Genomic DNA, 23252 nt, shown 5'->3' on the forward strand with positions numbered 1-23252 from the left:
CCATCGAGCCCTCTACTCTGACTCTGTTACACCCTAGACAGAAGTCACCGATAGAGCCAAAGGAGCAGTTCAAACAGTATAATCCCTCAGGCAGCTTGCACCTGGAGTGGACAGGACCAGCTTGGACAATTTGTGAATTGTATTTCCTCAGGCTAAGTACATGTCCTTAGAAATATGGTTCAATTCCACCTATGCCTAATGGCTTCAAGCCACCTATGGGTTTCCATTCCTTGGTTATGCTTTTTGAGGTTTGGGGAATGGGATTACATAAGGGTTTGCTGGCACTGTCTGTGGGGTGGTAGGTTTCATTCACTGTTTTTTAATTTTTTTTACCTCAAATTTAGGTGCTAAGTTTCTGATCCCTGCTGTGTTATTCTGGAGACATCTCTGAAAAAGTATTTTTGTTTTGATATTTTTCCCCCTCAGATTTGATTCCACCCATCCATCTTTCAATCATTAGGTTTATTTTCTTTATAATTGGTATCTCTACATATCAAGTGCTATTTCTGCAATCAGTTGGAAAGGTCTTGAGAAATGGGTCTTAGTAATCAACATACAGATGCCTTCCTGAGGCTTTTCCACAGCCTCCAAAAACCTTAGAGAAGCAGTGTAGCCTAGTGGTAAGAGCACGGGCCTGGGAGTCAAAGGACCTGAGTTTCACTCCCAGTTTCGCCATTTTCCTGCTATATGACCTTGGACAAGTCATTTAACTTTTCTGGGACTCAGTTTCCTCATCTGCCAAATGGGGACACAATACCTATTCTCCCTCCCACTGAGACTGTGAGTTTCATGTGGGACGGGGTCTGTGTCCAACCTGACTATCTTGTATCTACCACAGTTCCTGGCTTTAAAAAACCCCACAATTACTATTATTACAGACACTGGGAAAATATAAGGAGAGATGAGGAGGGAGGAGCTAGGAGAGGAGACTGGTTAATCCTGTCCACATGGGTTGAAATTGTCACCACCACAATATACAGGACTTGGTCCCTGGGGGCACAGGGAGCACTCTTGTTCCAAGTCTTGTGTAGCTAGCTTCCTTCCTTCCTTCCTTTGTAATTTTAGTACTTGCTGTTTTATCCACCACAGCACCTGGGCAACGTCTGTTTACACCAAAAACAGGGGTCTTGTGCACTCTGACCTGGAAGTACTGTGGACCTTTGTCCCCATGTTTGGAATCATGGACACAAAGTGCTCCCCCTACTCTCCCCATCTTATATTTGCTCTCTGTGAGACCACAGCTCTCCTCATATTCCAAGTCCCCCTAAAATCTGTCCTCCTCCAACAAGTCTTCCCCACACTCCACAAATCCCCAACACCATAAGTTGTACAAACACGTCAGCCATTTCTAACACTTGCATATTTATTTACACCCATCCTTGTGTGCACATGTGTATATTTGTATGTGTATGTTTACTTGATTGTATGTTTGATTATTTGTAATCAAATATGTAAATATTTTCATGTCTGTCTGCTGTCAGACAATAAACTACTGATGAGCAGGAAACATGTCACTTCTCCATTTCGTTCTTTTCAATGTGCTTAGTAAAGTGCAGAGCATCCAGTGGGTGCTCATTAAGTGCTATTACTGCTACTACAACCTGGCTTTTTCCAAAACCATTAAGTCTCCTGCTATGAACTATTTTGTGAAGCAGTGTGGCCTAGTGTAAATAGTATGAGTCTAGGATTCAGGATAGCTGGGTTCTAATCCCAGCTCCACCATGAGCCGGCTAGATGACCTTGGGCAAGTCATCTTACTTCTCTGTGCCTCCATTTCATAATCTGTAACATGGGGGTTAAATACCTGTTCTCCCTCCCCTGTCCCTAAGACTGTGAGTCTCATGTGGAACAAAGACTGTATCTGATATGACTGTACTGTATCTACCCTTACGTTTCGTATATTGTCTTTGCTGTTGAATTATCTCTGACCCATAGCGACTCCATGGACACATCTCACCCAGAACGTCCCACCTCTATCTGCAAATGTTCTAGGAGTGTATCCTTAGAGATTTCTTGGTTAAAAATGCACAAGTGGTTTACCATTACCTTCTTTCACGCAGTAAACTTGAGTCTCCGCCCTCAACTCTCTCCCAGGCCTCTGCTGCCCAGCACTGGTGAGTTCTGACTTGCAGCAGATTGCCTTCCACTCGCTAGCTACTGCCCAAGCCAGGAATGAAATGGTTATGCCTCTGCTTGACTGTCCCTCCCTTTCATTCAATCGTATTTATTGAGCGCTTACTGTGTGCAAAGCACTGTACTAAGTGGTTGGGAGTGTACAATGTAACAACAAACTGATATTCCTGCCCACAAGACTGGTAGAGTACTGGAAAATCTCCAGGTGTGATCCTGAGAAGATGCCTGGCTTGGAGTGAGAGTTTAATAAATACCATAATTATTATTACTAGTGCTGCTCTTCTTCCCTTGCCAGCCACATTAACTGAAAAACATCTTGCATCCTATCGCTTAGAGTCTTTGAAAAGATCCACACTGCATTCAGGTTTGTCTGGCAAGCCCTGGTTTGTTACAACCTTGTAGCACTCTGTGCCTTGGTGACTGGTGAAACAGAGACAAAGATGCCCCATCAGATCTCCCTCTTGGAGCAAGTGAAACCTGCAATTAAACAGTCTACCCTTGCCAGTCCTGATACCCAGGCAGGTCCCTAGCCTCAGTCCAACACAATGTCACCCAGTGCTGACAATGCTTCCACACAGCTGCTGCACAGATCAGAGCCTTGCCAATGCTAAGATGACTTGACTTAAGCAATTAAGAAGTAGAGATACAGTAGCTATTATAATGCCCCATGACTGGCAAGCTCCTAATCCAGGACTGTGAAGGTGAAGCCATGAAACGCAATAAGATGACAGAGTTCAGACATCCATTCATAGTTCCAGCTAAGAGCCTTTTTCAATGAACTAATACTGTGGGCTGTTCTTTGTTCTTCTCTCACTACCATCCCAAGAAGCTTTTAACATCTCCCCCTGAAGAATGTAAACTCATTGTGGGGAGGGAACGTGTAGACTGACCCTGTAGTATTGTTCTCTCCCAAGTGCTTAGCTCAGAGTCCTGCAAACAGTGAGTGTTCAATGAATATCACTGATTGGCTGATTGATTTAGGTGTACAGCAAACAGATTCACGGTTATTTTTTTTTCAGTCCAGGTGCATAATGGACCAATGCAACAGCAAGAGAAAAGCACAAATTTCATCCAAGAGCATTCGACAATCAGATGGCAAATTCTAAAATATAAATGACTCCAGACACCCAACTAATCCTGCCTTAAACCTGACCATGTGTTACTTTTTTTCAATCTCTCAATTTGCCACCGGCCCTGGAGAATTCAGAATATTTCATGCACCCACTCCATTTGACCATCAATAGGCCCCAAGACCTTCCTCACTTTCATCTACTGGGTCTCTTGTATTCACCATGTTCCAGGGAAATGAGACTGGTATAATTAACTCAGTTTCACTAAGATACTCAAGTTTTCTAAATTTGGACCATCAAATCTTCCCAAACAAAGCTTCAGCCTAAGAACGTGCATTTCCAAAAAGCAGACTTAAGTAGAGAAAGCTCTTAAAATTATAGCCAGTGACCTGTTTTACTGTAAATGATCAAGTTGATCCTGGTCACAACAATAAAATGCAGGAAAATGTCTTGGCTATAATTAGAGTTCTCATCCTGTTCTCAAACACAGTTACTCTTTACCACCAGGGCAAAATACATCCTTCAGGTCAAACACAATAACTGGTATTCTCTAGTTTTGTGTTTTGAAACTCAAGAAAAAAATGGAGGCTTCTCCAAAAGAACTAGTTAAACATATTCAGGCTATTACTTTTTAGGGCCATTACTGATTGTGCAATGAACACATGTTTTTTTTAACCTTCAATGTCTTGGTTAGTAAGATAGGAATTTCGCCTATATGCCAAGAATGGAACAGAACAGAACTATGAGAATGAAGAGACGAGTTGGGATATGGATTCGCTTTACTATTTTAACATGTGCCTGTGTAGCTTCTTATGTCCTGCCTTTCACCCCAGAGCCAAAATGTTCCAAGGGATTATGGGTAATTTGGTTTCAGAGAGGCCCAAAGCAGGCTGACAAGTGCAGTTTATCGCTGCCAACACGCCGTCTACCCTACTAGAACAATAATCGGCCCACTACGAATCAAATTTAACAAAGACTTTGGGGCCCTCCTTTGTGACACAGATCTTATGTCCCTTTCAAGGCTTCAAGGTGATTTATATGGCAGGACTACTCTCTGTCCTCTCAACCTGAACAAATATCCCCCTCAATCATTGTGAAGCAACAGTGGAGCCTCAAGTTGCAAATGAAAATTATCTGGAGAAACTCCATGAAACTTGAGGAGAACAATGTATTTCACAGTAAAAAAATGCCTCACCCAAGCAACAGACCTCATCTATAGGAAACACATTCTACATTCAACTGCTCCTCAGAAATTCCCACCAGATCTAGTGGGCTCACTCCACTTACTTGACCAGTTGCCCTCACTAGTATACAAAGACCATAAGCAAAGACTCAATGATCAGTTTTGACATGAAAGTGACAGTAATGCTCAAGATGGTCAATAACATCCAAAACCTAACTGAGGTGAAGACAAGGAAACAGTGATTTCTTGTGATGACCTTACCATTAGATAATGCCCCTAGAGCAATAGCTTAATTTTGAAACACAGCAAGGAGATGTGACTCTGGACCACCTGTCTGCATCTCATCCTTTCCTGATCGGTGACCTCATCACACAGAGTGCGGAAGAAGAGGAAAAGGAGGAGGAGGGGGAGGAGGAGAAGAAAAGGAGTTTATAGAGCATCCAGTGGGTACAATCACACTGTACTAAGCGCTTGGGAAAGTATAGTAGCATGATGCCACATTCCCTGACCACAAGGAGCCTAAACTGGAGAGACAGACTTAAAAATATTTATGATTGAGAAAATCAAAATAAATAAACTGTAAAATAAATAATATGCATATACATACGCACAATGCTGAGGGAGGGTATAAAAATTAATTTTTATGACCCTTCTTTATTCTCTGAGGATCAGCACTCAGAGAGTAAAATGAACATGCCTCTGAGATCTGGCAATTGCCAACCACGGTGTAATTTTTCAGGTCACAGATCACGATGGCTGTGGATTTTCTCCATTAGGAACCGACTGGCCAATCTGATCCTATAGAATCCCAATATACAACTGGGAAGAACAATAATACTTGGCGAATAATTGAGAAAAGGCTTCCACAAGCTTTCCATTCAACGTGTCTGGGCTACACTATCCAAGGCGTGGAAATGAGTTCATATATAGTTTAATTTCCTGTGTTTCAAAGTGAATTTGACCAGTTCAGCTTTCTCTCCAAACAGGGTGAAGTAACTTTTGCATGGGCTAAGAAGCAAGGTACCTATGTGAAATCCTTTCAATTAGAACTCAAGATGCATGAGACACAAAGGCTAATACTGTTGACTGTGCTTTGGGGACCCAAAAATACATTTTTACTGAAGAGGTCTGGGGAAGATGGTCAACAATTTTCAAAGTCAATGTGAAACTGAGTCATTCCTAGGTACGTGACCAAATCTGGGTCAAGAGTCTGTTTTGATTATAATGTGCTCAAGGTTTAAGTGTCTCTGCCACACAGATTTTTTAATAAAATCATCTTCTAATTAGGAAACAAAGGCCAAAGAAAATTCCAGAAGAACTCTACAATTGAAGCTGCATCAGAAACTTCAAAAGGTGCTCTACAACACTGGGATTTCTTCAGAACAATAACTCACTCTGTGCCCACTTGAATATTCAGTGCTGCAAGTACAGCCTTTGCCTGAAGTTTCATCCATTATAACAGCTTCTCCCTCCCCCAACTTCCTGCTCCTTCTGTAGCATCAAAAAAGGGTATACAACTCTAGAATACCCTCAATGAACATGCCCATTACCCAACAAAACAAAAAAGACATTAGTACTAAAGAACTACCCCAAGGTAAAGTCATTAACTTCAAAAGTAAAGCCTGGAGATGAAATTGCAGAACTTCTGAAGTCTCTTGCCACTCTGTAATATCTGTATTATCCAAAATACCACCATTTTGGTACAGTATTTTTTTTTCTGAGTACAAAGGAAGTCAAATAAAAGCTTCTGAATGGCAAAGATACCAGAGGTAGTATCCAGTGAATCATTCCCTACTCAGAATCTACAGTTCAGCTTAACATATACAATCTCTCTATAGTCATTTTAAAAGAAAGTTAAGAAAATCCAAACACCTGAGAGCAAATAATGACGAGGCATGAGTTTGGAAGTAAAAATACAGAGCAATGCAGTCATCTAGACAGGTACCAGGAATTTGGGTTGGGAGAAAAGTCGGTTGCTTTTTAAAGACTGAATATTTGTACACTACACAATTTCTAAACTAGAGCAAAAGAGGATGGAAAATAACAGTACTGGATAAATTTAGAAATATTTTTCATTCAGTTACCCTAAACAACTCTCCTTAGGAATACTACCCTTTTACTGTGAGTCCCTCAAGGGACAGGATCTGTGTTTAATTCCTATCTGTGTAACTATTTCCCAGGGCTTAGTTCAATGATCTGCACACAGTAAGCCCTTAATAAATACTATTACTACTACTTCTGAACACAAATCAGCAGCCACAGAATCATAACAAGGAATAAAAATGTATGACTTTAAAAGCCCACTATCTTTTCCTTAAGCGAAGTATTATAATCTGTTAGTTAGGGACATTTATTCAAATCACAATTTTTAGGAAAATTAAGCCTGTTAAATTGAAAACTTCTCATCTTACACATAAATCTTGCCTTGAGTGTTTGAGTAATTCGAATGTGAAAATATCTCTCTATATTCTTCTCACCTTTTAAATAAAAACCATAAGTAATAATAATAGATCATTCTCTACATATTTTTCTTCACTAACTTGTTGAATACTGCCTTATCCCTAGAAAATTACTTTGTAATAGAGGAATTTACAACATACATGGTGTTGCTATATACAGCGTCAAATGTCATCCACAGAAATCTTCAGAAAGTGAGAAAAATGGGGAAGTGGTCTAAAGTTACTTTCTCACGATCTGCTCATCTCTACATATTCTATGAACAGAACTGTAGGTGCAGTGTGGCTTAGTGGCAAGAGCACAGGCTTGGGAGTCAGAGGACGTGGGTTCTAATCCCGGTTCAGCCATTTGTCAGCTGTGTGACTTTGGGCAAGTCACTTAACTTCTCTGTGCCTGTTACCTCATCTGTAAAATGGAGATTAAGACTGGGAGCCCAGCATGGGACAACCTGATTGCCTTGTATCTACCCCAGCACTTAGAACAGTGATTGGCACTTAGTAAGCGCTTAACAAATACCATTATTATTATTGGTATTATTAGAGGTTATTAAAGCAAGATCTCCAAAATGCCTTTGTAGCCCTTTTTTTCCAAATCAGCAGTACTTTTATTACTAGTAATAATAATAACTGAGGCATTTACTAAGGGCTTACTATGTGCCAGGCACTGTACTAAGCACTGGGGTGGATCCAAGCAAACTGTGCAATAGACTGAACTAGGAATTGAGGCATATTAAAAGATCAGAATCAATCTAGTTCCTAGATTTTGAGGTGTTTACAATCTCACTGATAGGAGGAAGAGAAGAGATGAAACATGATATCCATTCAGTGTGGTCTAGTGGAAAGAGCATGGGTCTCAGAGTCATGGGACCCAGGTTCTAATCCCAGCCCTGCTGCTTGCCTGCTGTGGAACCTTGGGCAAGTCACTTAACTTCTCTGTGCCTCAATTTCTTCATCTAGAAAATAGGAATTCAATACCTGTTCTCCCTCCTACTTAGACTGTTAGCATCTTGTGGTGCAAAGATTGGTTCTGACCTGATTATCTTGTCTCTAACCCAGTGCTTAGTACAGTGTTTGACACATGCTAAGCACTTAGCAAATACCACAGTTATATTATATGAATGCAATCTATATAAGTTATTATGTTGCCATTAGCACCAAGATCCAGATCTCCGAGAAGGAAGTGATCTGCACTCACCTTGAAACATCTTTGATAGAACACTATAACACTCCATCACAAATTCTGCACACAGATGCACACACTCATACTCTCTCAAAGACAAACCTCCCAGAAAGGTAATACACAAAGACAGTAGAAAAATGTACCCCCACTTTCCCAAAGCATGTCTTCCAATTGCACAAAGACCGATGTTGGATTCACTTGCATTCCTTTTCTCTCCATTAAAAAGGCTAATCATATTTGACACTGAGTCTTACCGGGGAAACAGACAGCAGATCCTGGGGTGCAGTTAGGAAAAAGACCGTAAAATAGAAATACAGAGATAATTCCACACAGCCCTATGCTGATAGTCTCTGAAGTCTTTGGCCCTGTTTTTTTTTTTGTTATTGGGGGGGGGGGGGGGGAGGGCAGCAGTTATGATATTTGTTAAGTGCTTACTATGAGCCAGGCACTGTATTATGTGCTGGTTCCTCCTGTTCTTCCACCATCTCCCCATTCTCTCTCTCTCTCTCTCTCTCTCTCTCTCTCGAAGATGTGCAAATAGGGAACAAAAGAGATCATTTATACAGAACACAGGAAACCATTTAGAAATGAGCATCAGACATTTTTGCAAATTTTGTCTCACCATTACTAAAAACTCACACCATCTTTTTTCGCCCCTTCCTCCCTTCTCCCCTTCTCTTTCCACGAAGTGCTCCCTCCTCCCCGGTCCACTATCACCACTCGAAAACACCGTAAGTAGCACAAAAGATTGTATTACAGATGCCAGCTGTGGCTCTTTTGGAAGGTGGTCCGTCTCAGAGGTAGTATATGTTCCAAAGTGGTTGCTATGGAAAACACTCCTTTTATTGAACAGCAAGGGGAAATGGCCCTTAAGACACCCCCGCTACCCCAATGGCCAAAATCCACATTTGTTCTGACTAAGGCTTCCTGGAAAAATGTTTTGCTCTCTCCCCCCAGTTTTTTAATTTGCAACATGAATATAAGGTTTTAGAACCAGGGCTGCCCCACTTGTTATTTTTGGCAAAGGGTACAACTGCATAGCTCTGTATGCTCACTGGACATAAACCGGAGCAGCATTCAAAGGATGCGGGAAGAGATAGACAGACCACAACTGCACACAAGAGGTGTGGCCAGGGACGCCTGGATGGTTACTACCCAGCACTGGAAACAGCCATTGTTTCAAAGGTTCTCTAAGACAGAAGTAATTCAGTGCTCTGTAGAAATGGACCTTCTTTCATAATGGGTGTGCTGGTCCAAACCCTCAATCAACTCCACACATTATGAAAAAATTAAAAATCTGAAACTATAGGAAGGCAATTAAAAAAAAAAAAAACTATTAGATTTTGGTACATTTTTCCCCCACCTATAAGGCCAGAGTGGAATCACTGAGGCATATACTCAGGTACATTGGTTGAGGAGCCTCTGTTTATAGACCGGCCTCTATGATTCCAAATTTACCGTTTGATGAGGATGTCAGTGAAGGAATGCTAGCCAGCAAAGCCAGAACAACATTACACAGATTAACAAGTACACTCAGGAAAGGTAGGTTGCTTTGAATTCTACAAGAAGGTGGGCAAATCCTAAACTATAGATTGAATCCATTTCCTTGGCAGAAAATAGTGACCGGCACCTATCTAACTCCTTCTCTTCCAATCCATCCCCCAGTGACAGCGGTTTTACAATTGGCAAGAAAAGGTTTTAAAGACATGGAGTTATCTGTGCTGTGGTCTTGAGCTAATGTGGGGTACATGAACATAAGACTAAAATCCTAGAAATCTGAGGTTAGCAAATGAGTGAAAATATTCCTAATGCACCCAGAGTACTTTAAATTTCAAAATCATTATGATCTTATAATGTCTTCCCTTAACCACATTTATGTATTATACTTGATTTGTACTTAAAAACTTATTGTGAAATCTCAACTTTATGTTCACATCCGAAATAAATGACTAGTTCCACTTTTGCATAATCATAACTTTTATAACTTTTATAGAAGTATGCCATCCATTATTTCAAAGTACAGAGTCCATCTCTGAAGAATAATTATAAAATACAAAAAGTGCTGTGCTTTATGACGGAAGGGCATGAGGGGCCTCAGGAGTGCATTTTTAAAAGCCTCAATAGCAAGGGTTGTTTTTTCTTCTTTTTTTTTAAAGTCTTTTCTCATACAAAGTCTTCAGAATTAGGCAATTCCTAAAAAAATCTCCAGTGCTAGTTGCAGACTCAATAAGAAATGGCAAAATCTGTAAGTCAGTCAGTTTGGACTCTGGTTAGACAAAAATAAGAGAAAAAAAGTCAAGAGAACTGGGAGTAAGTGCAAATTTCAAGGACTCTTCATGGGTACCTCAACGATAGCCATTTTAGAAGAATACACCACAATCCAAGAAAACTGAGTTTGAACACCGTCACCATCGAAATGACATCTGCAAGTACGGAAGCCATTGTCTTGGCCAAGTTACTTACAACAATATGAGCTGGAGATGGAGACCGAGCATCCTTGAGGGCCTGTCTACTCTGCAGGCTCCCTGCCTGAACATCAAGCAGCGGCCATTTCATCTGGAGATACTGGAAGGAGGGAACAAACACAGAAAAGAAAAACATGTTTAGAAAAGAAATGCTAAATGTCCCATTTTAAGAGAAAATGAAAAGTAGTTATAACCGAACTATAAAAATATTAGAATATTAAAATCAACGCTGCTGGGTGGCTTGGAATCATACAGAGAACCAATAGCTTCCTTCTATAATGTCATCACTGAAATAATGCTGTGCACTACAGAGATCATGTTTTCATTAATGACAGCAAAGAAAAGAAGGAGGGAGGGGATGTGGAATTCGTAATAGGGAAGAGGGGAGAGGACAGGGAAGAATGAGAATAAAGCCAGACACCTAATAGATGTAGCAAAAATGGGAGGAAGGAAAATATAAGTCTTTAAGTGTTCAAGGAAACTATAAACTCAGAGCAACATTGTTCTGTTGATCATCAGGCTTGTTGTTCATCATTTAAAGAGATTGTCAGTTTACTTATCCTTTTCTTAGGGAAAAGGAGGATGTACTTAAACAACTTCCTAGATTTAATAGATGCTGCTTTTACACAAGCTAAAATTCTATTTACTCACTACCCTCTACGAAAAAAAATATTCTTCATTTTGAGTACCAGGAAACTCATTACTTAAATGAAAAAAGTATTTAAAATCAAAAGGATGGATAGTGTCAACATATGTACCTCAATCAGTACTGTATTTGACACCTAGTACTGTGGATATGGTTAAAGACAGCTGAAATAAAATCTTTCCAAACTCTGTAAATCAACTACTCTAAGCACTTTCACCTGTCACTGAAAGCACAGAATAAGATGTGAAATGGGCCCAGACAGGCAAATCAGTCAATCAATCAGAGGTATTTATTGAGCATAAACTGTGTGCAGAGCACTGTACTAAGTGCTTGGAAGATACAGTACCAATGAATTAGTAAACAAGATCTCTGTCTACAGTGGTGCTTACAGTCTAGGAGGAGCTTACAGTAGTCTAGAGGATGGAAAAAAATGTACATGCCAACAGCCTGTTGGCCTGCACCTAACTGATACTCAACTACAGAAAGACAAAAAATCCTCTACATGTAGCTGGTCTATGTAAAATCCCGTCCTAGGACTTGAGGGAAATGAGTCCTGGCCCCACCCCACCTCAGGACTCAAATTCCCACATAAGGAAGAGGGTGAGAGAGTAGGGCCATTTTGTTTTCTCTGAGGTACTTCCACAGGGAATGGATCAGACCCCCGTCCTCCCAGGAGTCCCAGGCTAGATTAATCAACCCAAAAACATGAGTTTACACAGAACCAGCCCTGCATTTGGCTACTTAAGTATGGCTCCGTGTCACAATCCCAGTTAGGCTGGTGTGTCCTTTCCAGTAAATAAAGACAAGTTTCATAATTAAGCTTTGGAATCTCCTACCTTCATGGCCATCCACTCTCTCCTAATGGTGGGGACCATTAGTCCCCTCTAGACTGTAAGCTCACTGTGGACAGGGAATGTGTCTGTTTATTGTTGTATTGTGCTCAATAAATTACTGAATGAAGGAAGGAAGGAATGAAGGAAGGAATGACTCCATAGAGAAACTGGCCTCTCCCTCTATGGTCTACACTGGTCAAAACCACTCGACTAGGTCAATTCCATAAGTCCAATCAAAATGGGAAGCCTCCAACCTACCCACTTCCTACTGAAGAAATGCAGAATACCAAGGAAAAGAAGCTTGGCCTCTATTTTAAAAGGAGGCTGAGACCCTATGGCCAGTTATTGTGGTGTCAGACTAACTGACAGTTTCAATGTTAGACATGTGCAAAGTGTAATTTGCTCACATTCAAATGCCAGCCCTGTTGATAAAGTATGAAATATTAGCTTTGTTTAAAGTGACAAGCCTGACTCAAAGACTCCACGTCCAGGAATTGTCATGCCCATAATGCAATATTAATGTGGTGGCTTATAATTCTTACTTTACATAAAAGCTTCATTGTGTGCCAGATCCAATCTCCACAGGCTACCTGAACCACATATTTTTACAAGTCTACATTTCAGCGCTCCGGGTCTACAATACACATAATTTTCAATTATGTTAGGGCAGAACAGGATCACTGCCTATATAACATTACTGGTTGGAGGAAATGAGACTCAGCTCTACTCCCAAGAAAGCTAACTGAATCCAGATGGTGGAGAAAGAGCACACAATCTTGTGGCGTTACGTAGCAGTAACCGCCCCTCAACAACTCTCTCTTTCACAATGGAACAAGACACCACATAATTACTGTGCCCCCACAATCTGTGTACAATGCATCACGTCTTAAGGCAGAAACTCCAGATGGACAAGCTTCTTTTGGCAGAAGAAGAGTTACCATCGGGACCCTTTATAAGAAAATGGTGACTTAAAAAGTGATTGCTTTCACAGATTTTTCTGTGCCTTCTGCAATAGGAGCTTAATAAGAACTAGAAAAATGAAAATTAGGTCCTATTACAAGCAGGAGGTAAATCCTTTCCTTCCTCAAGCAGTTAAATAGCAGGAAATTCTATTCTTTGGGTCCTAAATGCCAATGAGGGTGGGAGGTTGCTCCGATTTGAGGAAGAGACGAGGAAAACCATGCCTGATTTTCCCAGCAGTTCCAAAACTCGTTTCACATCCCAGGGAAAAAAAAATTCCCACTGTTTCTGCTGCAAAAACAACACTGGACTCTTTTCCTCCTCGGCTGCCTGGATGGGGAAATTATGACTGCCTACAAAAACATTAAACTTTACAACAAACTGGACTCAAATAGAGCTGTGGGAATTATTGTAGTGAAAACCAGGGAAATGGGCTCTGATGGGCTTTACCTTTTCAAAATTGGACTACCTTGGCTTACTTTTTTTATCCTTTGCTTAATAACAGGTTCTGATCATGGACTATTAAGGTTTCTTAAATAATGTTTTTAATAGTATTTCTCCAAGACCATAAGTGAAATAATTATTAAGTTTAGACTTCTGTGCTTAACTCCCAAATCTATGAAATCCCAAAGTACTTATGAAGAAACCAAAGTTGTTTAAAGGCTGCTAAGTGTTTACCTTTTTTCACTCTCTGATATCTAAAAGGGCTTGGGATTTTTTACACTAATTAATATATTATATATGTATATGTTTATTTATGTACATATATAGAGAAAATGGAAAATATGAGTGCCTTGTGAGTAAAGTGGGTTCATAAACTCCCTTATTACTTCACTACCATTCTCAGCGCTTCAGAGAAACTATAATGCAGTTCTGTTCTGGAACTCCCCTAAGATCGTGGCTTTTTCTGGTGGCTGAGTTTGAGACCTGTAAGGTGCTTGGGAAGTTGGTTCTGAGGAGGAGTTTCAAAGTCCTTTACTAACAACCAGCCTCCCTCCCACTCCCCCACTCTTCCAAAAAACAAGAACTAAACAGCAAAGTTAAAACTTCACACCCTTGGTAACATCACCAGCTAAATCTAGCTGGTTTATCTAAATTTAGTTGAAGGGTTCTTTAGATAGCATAGGTTATTAGAGTACCTATAAAGAAAATTAGAAAATCCTGTGAATCTAAAAGGAATGGGGTAGCGTGTGAAACTTTGAAAACACACTTTAAAGTACAAACATACAGTGACTAGAATAGAACAGCATGGAAGAGTGGGGAGGGTGAAGAAAGAGGAAACTAGGAATAGAATGTCACAACCCTTACATCTGACTCAGTATTCCAGACACTAACCACTATACCACAGTCTCACAAATAACCATCCCTCTTTTTGAAATAAAAAGTGACGTCAATTTCTCCCTCCAACCAACCCCCTTGTGTCTGTCTCTGTCCCTCTCTCTCTCGACCCCCTCACAGGAGTTCAGATTACCACTAGACTGTAAACTCACTGTGGGCAGGGAATGTGTCTACCAAACCAACTATGCTTTTTTTTTTATAGTATTTGTTAAGTGCTTACTATGTATCAACTCTGCTCTAAATACTTTGGTGCAACTTCATTAGGTCAGACACAATCCCTGTCTTGATGAGGCTCACAGTCTAAATAGGAGGGAGAACACGCACTTAATCACCGCTTCACAGTTGAGTAAACTGAGGCACAGAGAAGTTACGAGACTTGACAGTACACAGCAAGCAACTGTTACAGTCAGGATAAGAACCCAGGGCTTTCTGACTTCCAGGCCCGTACTCCTTCCACTGGGCCATGCTGCTTCACATACATTGTACTCTCCCAAGTCCTTATGAGTGCTCAATAAATACCACTGATTGATTGATTATCCAGAACTCCCTCAACAAGTGCCATCATTTGGAGGAAGGCTTCATTGTTCATGGGTTCTGTTCTTTAGGGCTCTACAATCCCCCAAAATAGAGAACTAACTTATCTATTATCTACTTATCTATTTATTACGTAAATTATCCATGAAACGCTTCTCACTGGATTTTGACCCTGACCCTATGGCCCCAGAGCTCATGGAGTATCTTCTCTCGATTCTGGTTTTTTGGGGGTATGACGGGGGTCGGGGGGGCAGGGGAATTGTTTTTTATGGCATTTGTTAAGCGTTATGTTTCAGACACTGTACTAAGCACTGGGGTAGATACAAGCTAATCAAGTTGGACACAGTCCATGACCCACGAGAGACTCACAGTCTGAATTCTTATTTTATAGATAACAGGTACAGAGAAGTTAGGTGACTTGCCCAAGATCGCACAGCAAACAAGCGACAGAACTGGGATTAGAGCCCAGATCCTTCTGACTCTCAGGCTTGTGCTCTTGCCAGTTAAGGCTACTGGGATATTTTATGTAAGTCAACTGAAAAATCCAGCCAACCACTCTGAAACTTCTTGAAAACTTGGGTTCAAAGTTTCCCTCTTTAAAACTATTTGACTCATCTCCCTTAAACCACATAACACAGAAGAAAAATCTGCAGAACTGTAAAGGTCGCTATTTCTACTCAACAAAAAAAATGATAATCACAAGCCCCAACACTACCCACCCATATTTCTGGAAAACATCTTACTGTAAAACTAGAGAGCTATTAACCCTTAGGTAATTTTTTATTATAATGTTAACTGTGGGGGGAAAAAATCATGAACTTCAGAAGCACTAATACATGAAGCCCTGTCTAATGCCAAAGTCAATTAAAAATAAAACTGACTAAAATTACTTCAAAATGACAAAGAACTACACTCAGAGTGCAAACATTTCCCTTAACTCACTTCCCAGTGCCTTAGTATAATAAGAACAATTAAATGTGCAATATTCTAACACTTAAGCACAATCACATAAGTGCCTGCTTTAACTCTGTGGTCAGATTGTACCACAATATCAAATCAATTTTTTTTAAGTCACTACTTTTTCTTCCGATACTCTTGTGTTTCTAGGAACACCTTACCAGTGCACTGTAGCGCTCATGACCAAGACAAAAGTTCACAAAGTCTCAGACAACTTTAAAAACTACTCTGAAAACCTACAATTAAATCATCCTGCTCTGCTCTACCACACAGCAGTTCTCCTCAGCTTTCTCAAACTTCTCCACAAACATTAATGTAATTTCTACCTTAGCTAATTATTTTCTGTCCCCTTTTATAGCAGTATGTACTGAGGCAACTGGAGATCGGAAACAACTTCCCCAGTGTCACACTTTCTAAGTCAGCAGCAAACTTAGTGGTTTCTAACCTAACCACCAACCCTGCCACTGAAGGATTTTCATATCTGTCATGCTAATGTTTTGGCAAGGAGTTGTTGAATACCAAATCTTTGAAACATCAACTGAAAACTGTTCTGGATGGTAAAAGTGAACCTCTCCAGCCGATCAACACTAATGCATTTTAAAGGCCACGGCCCAAGGAAAAGTCACCTGATACAGGCACAACGAGCCCAAGTTTTCAATATGCACAAATCAGCATTTCGCCCCTTCCTCCAACTCTATTCTCTCTTACTTCTCATGGGATATAATCCCCAAGAAACATGAGGAAAGCTAGGTTAAGAATGCAGCAAAGCTGGCCCTCACAGTTCTGGCGGAGGGGAGGAGGGCGGGGGAGGCGGTGGGGGGTGGGGGGAGAGAGAGAGAGAGAGAGAGAGAGAGAGTGCTTGTGTACATGTGTACATGTGGGCATGCACACACACATTCCTTCAAATCATCTTTTGCTCAACTGTGTCAGCCTCCCGTCCAACTACTCCCAACATATCTGTCAATCTACCAAGCCAGCAATGCACAAAATCTCATTCACTGCTGCCCTTGAGTCATGGTAACTAACAAATTAATGATGGCATGAAATCCTAAGGAAAGCAATTAAGAGGCTCACACTAGAACTTCAATGAGGATTACCTCATACAGTTTGGGCTGAAGTATATTTCAATCTTCAGTCACAAATACCTCCTTTCCTTATTTCCTCAAGAAAGAGGGAATTATTACTGTCCCTGTAGTCAAGCAGATCTTTCACCCTGCCTAAAGACAGTCCAAGTTTTAGTTGGTATGCCCCTTGCCTGCTATTTTGGGGTGGGGAGATGGTTTGGAATTGGCAAAGGGATGGCCAGTAAGCTTGTCGTGGGCAGGGAATATGTTTAACAACTCTGATGTACTCTCCCAAGTGCTTAGTACAGTGCTCTACACACAGTAAGTGCTCAATAAATACCACTGATTGAATGATGGCCACAAATTTTGAGTGCTTTGAGGCCACCCTATATGTAGGCCTTTTGCTGAGAACAGTCCCCTAATATTTAGTGCCCACTCAAATGATATCAAGAGTCCTTTGCTCTGTTCTCTCAATGAGATCAGAAAGGAGGTTTTTCAGCCAGACTCTACCATTACACTTCAGCATTTTGCTAAAAACCTTTATAGTTAGCTACCTCCTTTCAATTCAGTGGTGTTATACTTATCTATCTGAATTGTATTATAAATAGGAAGCCTCCAGTAAACTAACAAATCTATCAATGAATCCAATAGGCTAGTTGTTTCTGAAGACAAAACTAAATCCATTTTAGATTTGAAAGCATCATATATAGTCAGCTTTACCCTTCTTTACCCACATCAGGCACTACATAAAATTCAGATGCTCCTGCATTTTTCCTGCACTGACAAGACCTCTGCACCTTGTGGAACAACTGTGCAGCAGAGACCCTCAATGTCCTCTGTCTTATCTGCAAGGAAGCCAAGGGGTATTTTTCAAGCTTTACACTTATATTCCTTCACCTGGTGTAGGGCTTGTGGAGCCAGTAAGATAGCACAAAGGCCTGTGACATATCTCCAGTTTAGACACCATTTGGTCTTAATAATAATAATAACAGTATTTGTTAAGTGCTTACTATGTGCCAGGCACTGTACTAAGCATGGGGGGGATACAAGAAAATCAGGTGGGGCACAGTCCCTGTCCCACGTGGGTCTCACAGTCTCAATCCCCATTTTACAGATGAGGTAACAGACACAGAAAAGCCAAGTGACTTGCCCAAGGTCACTCAGCGGACAAGTGGAGGAGCAGGGATTAGAAACCATGACCTTCTGACTCCTAGGCCTGTCCTCTACCCATTACGCCATGCTGGTCTTGACTCTAGGTAGTAGAAAAGAGTTTAAAATAGCTCTATGGAAAGCAAACTGATGAAATAAGATGGATCCTGATGGAGGAATTGGATAGCTCTACAGGTGGATGACCTGAGTGAACTGTTCTTGTCCAGAAACACATTAACTTATGAAATTAAATTTATGAGATGCAGCTTGGCCTACTGGATAGGGCAAGGGCCTGGGAGTCAGGACCTGGGTTCTAAACCCAGCTCCACCAACTGTCTGCTGTATAACTTTGGGCAAGTCACTTAACTTCTCTGTTTCTCAGTTACCTCAGCTATAAAATGCAGATTAAAACTGTGAGCCCCATTTAGGACAGGGACTGAGTCCAGCCCGACTACCTCGTATCTACCTCAGTGCTTACTACTGTACCTGGCACATAGTAATTACTTAACAAATACAGTTTTAAAAACGTTTTGGCTTTTTTCCCCCTAAAAGCTAGGTTAGCTCCTAGGAAATAGTAAAGAAATGCATTAATTAATTGTACCATTCTTCAAACATACAAACTTTCTAGTAATAATAATAATTGTGGTACTAAGCGCTGGGGTACATACTAGATAATTAGGTCCCACATGGACCTAACAGAGTAAGTAGGAGGGATAACAAGTATTGAATTCCCATTTTGCAGATGAGGAAACTGAGGCACAGAGAAGTTAAGTGACTATTAGAGGAAGCAGCGTGGCTCAGTGGAAAGATCACGGGCTTTGGAGTCAGAGGCTGTGGGTTCAAATCCCGGCTCCGCCACTTGTCAGCTGTGTGACTTTGAGCAAGTCACTTCACTTCTCTGGCCCTCAGTTCCCTCATCTGTAATATGGGGATGAAGACTGTGAGCCCCACGTGGGACAACCTGATTACTTTGTATCTACCCCAGTGCTTAGAACAGTGCTTGACACATAGTAAGCGCTTAACAAGTACCAACATTATTACTCAGCACTTAGAACAGTGCTTCAGCGCTTAGAACCGTGCTTTGCACATAGTAAGCGCTTAACAAATACCATCATTATTATCATTATTATTAGAACCCAGGTCCTCTGACTCCCAAGCCCGTACTCTTTCCATTAGGCCACTCTGCTTCTCAATATCCAACTCTGTCTCTTAGGAAACAACAAACCTTTTTTAAGTGTGGTCCTAGGAAGAATAAACAACAGTTACGAGGAGTTTTCTTCTACGGTTGGGTTAGTACATGGCTGGTATGTGAGGGGGGTGTGGAATCCTCAATCAGTCATTGGTAATTATTTAGTGCCTACTTTGTGTACAGCACTGTCCCAAACACTTCGGAAAGTACACAAGATGCAAAAAGACATGTTCCCTGATATTGGGAGGTTTACAATCTAATGCATCAAGTATAATCGGAAGTAAAACACATAAAGGAAGTAAACTTAAGAGTTTTTTGTTTCGTTATTATAAATTTGATTTGTGATAGATTGCTAAAGAACGACACAAAAATGAGGAAGTGGAATCCTGGAAAGGAAGTTAAGAAGCCTAGGTTCTTCTCCGGACTCCACCACTGTGTGAACTTTCCCAAATGACCTAACCTCTCTTTGCCTCAATTTCTGTGAAGCTGAAAAACTACTAGAAGTTCTCTATCTAAAAGATAAAAGAAAAAATGTAGTGCCCAAGTTCTACAGAAGAAACTTACTCTCTACAGTGAAACTAGCAGTTATACTATCACCTTCTAGTGCTAGATAATAAATACAACAAACGAGGGCCCCTGGAAGGTTTTCTTGGGAATACTAACTAGTTCTAGTATAGCTAGTTCTGGGGGCAGTTTCTCTACCAATGTCAGCTAAATTCACACCAGATTTTTCAGGATCTCTCTTGAAGGTTCATTTATGATTGAATCCCTGTTCTTAAGCAGTTGGGAGTCCTCTAATTTCAGACTGTTGGAACCCAGAATTGCAAAAGCTGTCACTTTTGCCACGAATAAGAACTCTGGTTTGAGTTTTTCTGCATCAAGCCTCATCGGCCTTCCCCAAAAAAGGGATTTGCCCGCCAGGTGTTTACACAAAGAAACAAATCAGAACAAATCAAAGCACCTGTAACAGGCAAATAGTGAGGCCAGGAATTATGATGTCATTTTTTTTTTCAGTCACGTTTGCAAGAGGTCTACTGGCTCTCAATGTCTCCGTCCAGATTCTTTATTGTAAAATTCTAGCTGTAACGAGCATGTGGCGAGTGGCCTTCGTAATGCAACACCCAGGAAGCAGAAAGGTCAGCAACCCTTTTGGTTCATTTTGCTTGTGCAGGAACAAACACCAGACCAGGGTGAAGATTTATGTGTGGCTGACCTTCTGGAAGCCCAACAACTCCCCTGAATAAAAGTCTTCCTGCCTCCGCCAGAATCCTCCTGCCACTCAAGTATCATCTTGCTGTAACAAATTACTCCTAACCCAGGATTATGGCTCTTTCCAAATCCCTCCTAGAGAGCAGGGAAATAAACATTCCCTCCCAGGACTCAACACCAGTTGTTTCCCCTATCAATAATCCTTTTCTCTATTTGCCTCTACCCCCCGCTTTAGTCTGGGGAGGCCAGCTAGACCGCTCTGGCCCATTTTCCTTTCAAACATAAGCTGAATGTCTCAATTGTCCATTAGGAAAGTAAAAGATGAAGGCTTTCCATCCCCGGAATCCTCACACAATGGTTAACTATCTCCACACACTTGTTATTTGACAGCAGACTACACATGCCTAATCCAAATCACTCAAGGGAAGTCCACACCCCGGATTCCTTCATCATGTTCCAAAGAAGCCACATACGAGGAAAAACGACAGGACAGGACAAAGACCCTGTAAAGACAAGCTGCAGAATAAATCCTTCAAGTACCAGGTCCCAGACCACCACAAGAGAGCATCAGGGTCATCCTGGAGCTGAATCCAAGACGGCAGAAACCAAGGTCGGCAGGCAGAATGGAAGATGACATATTTTGCAAAAATTCAAACCAGAGTTCTTATTCGTGTTAAAAGTGACAGCTTTTGCAATTCTGGGTTCCAGTAGTCTGAAATTAGAGGATTCCTAACTGCTTAAGAACAGGGACAATCATAAATGAACCTTCAAGAGAGATCCTGATTTCCAGGTTCCAATGCAGGTTCCAATGCAGCAGTTATTAGTTTAACTAATGCCAAAGGCATCTAAAGCACCCACCTTTGGGGACCCTGATGATGACGAAACTTTTTTTTTATATATAAAATGTGTGGGGAATAACAACTGAAGGGTGAACGGATGGAGAAGTAGCATACCTCCTTCCCTTCCCCACAGCACCTGTTTATATGTATATACGTTTGTACATATTTGTTACTCTATTTATTTATTTTACTTGCACATATCTATTCTATTTATTTTATTTTGTTAGTATGTTTGGTTTTGTTCTCTGTCTCCCCCTTTTACACTGTGAGCCCACTGCTGGGTAGGGACTGTCTCTATATGTTGCCAACTTGTACTTCCCAAGCGCTTAGTACAGTGCTGTGCACACAGTAAGCGCTCAATAAATACGATTGATGATGATGATGATGATAGAGCACAGGCCTGGGAGTCACAAGGACCTGGGTTCTATCCAAGCTCTGCCACATTTCTGCTGTGCGATCTTGGACAAGTCACTTAATTTCTCTGTGCCTCAGTTCCCTCATCTGTAAAATAGGGATGAGTGTGAGCCCCATGTGGGACAGAGACCTGATTAACTTGTACCTACCTCTTTGCTTAGAACAGGACGTAGCACATAGCACTTAGCAAGTAGCATTATTATTATTATTATTATTGTTATTATTATTATTATTAAAGTTCTGAACTTTGTTTTAATTAAGTCTTTCTCCTGCCAGAAAGAGATGCCGAGAACAGATTTCATCAGCAGAGAATTAGCAGGTGAAGATTTTTAAAGTGAAAACTGATGAACTTCAACAGTGCCATCAACAGTGAGGGGAAAGTCAGGGAGAGGGCAGGCTTTGGGAGGGAAGACAAGGAGTTCAGTCTTGGACATGTTGAGTTTTAGGTGGCGGGCAGACATCCAGATGGAGATGTCCTGAAGGCAGGAGGAGATGCGAGCCTGGAGGGAGGGGGAGAGAGCAGGGGCAGAGATGTAGATTTGGGTGTCATCAGCGTAGAGATGATAGTTGAAGCCGTGGGAGCGAATGAGGTCACCAAGGGAGTGAGTGTAGATCGAGAACAGAAGGGGACCAAGAACTGAACCTTGGGGAACCCCCACAGTAAGGGGGATGGGAGGGGGAGGAGGAGCCTGCAACTTTTCAACTATCCTGACTCATCCAGGTAAGATGCTGCTTCTCTTCCTATTGCAGTTTCCCTGACCACATGACAAAGAGTTTAGGCTCAAGAAAGTCAAGAATACCTGAAGGTTTATAGAACTTGAAGAGCAGTGTGGCCTAAGTAGAAATAACACTGGCGGAGGAATTAGAGGACCTGGGTTCTTATCCCAGCTCCGCCACTAGCATGCTGTGTGACCTTGGGCAAGTCACTTAACTTCTCTGTTATGTCCCTAATACGCAAAACAGAGATTCAATGCCTTCTCTCCCTCCTACTCAGACTGTGAGCCCATGTGGGAACCTGATTATCTTGACTCTACCTCAGCATTTCTCATATCCAAATGCTTACACTTCAGCCCTTTAATAATAATAATACAGTTTTATAAACACATAAGTTTAAACTATAAGCTCATTGTGGGCAGGGAACGTGTCTGCCAACTCTGTTGTATTGTACTTGCCCAAGTGCTTAGTACAGTGGTCTGGCCATAGGAAAGTGCTTAATAAATACCCTCAATTGGTAAGTAAATTTCTAAAAATTCACCAAGTTAATAATGATGGTGATATTTGTTAAGTGCTTATTCTGTGTCAGGCACTGTACTAAGTGGTGGGGTAGACCCAAGATAATCGGGTTGGACATAGTCCATGTCCCATAAGGGGTTCACAGTCTTAATCCCATTTTACAGATGTGGTAACTGAGGAACAGAAAAGTTAAGTCATTTGCCTATGATCACAAAGCAGACAAGTGGTGGAACAGGAGTTAGAACCTAGGTCTTCTGACTCCCAGGGCCTTTTTCCTTCTGCTAGGTCAAGCTGATTCACTTAAACTACCTCCTATAGCAGCAGAAGCCACAGTTGCTGTGGCCACCACTTCTGTAGCAGCAGAAGCCACAGTTGCTGTGGCCACCACTTCTGCCTCATT

At 41.3% G+C, this 23252-nt stretch overlaps 1 protein-coding gene across 30 annotated transcripts in view; it reads right to left on the reverse strand.

Annotated features, from left to right (window-relative positions):
- Positions 1-23252, reverse strand: part of TCF7L2 (transcription factor 7 like 2) — a 208549-nt gene that overhangs the window by 122141 nt on the left and 63156 nt on the right. For all 30 annotated transcript variants that reach the window (XM_038757546.1, XM_038757549.1, XM_038757550.1 and 27 more), the window contains one exon: positions 10486-10587. In XM_038757546.1, coding sequence (XP_038613474.1) covers positions 10486-10587 — 102 coding nt within the window. The remainder of the gene's footprint in view (positions 1-10485; positions 10588-23252) is intronic.

This window comes from Tachyglossus aculeatus, chromosome 16 (genome assembly GCF_015852505.1).
Source record: "Tachyglossus aculeatus isolate mTacAcu1 chromosome 16, mTacAcu1.pri, whole genome shotgun sequence".
Classification (NCBI taxonomy): Eukaryota; Metazoa; Chordata; class Mammalia; order Monotremata; family Tachyglossidae; genus Tachyglossus; species Tachyglossus aculeatus.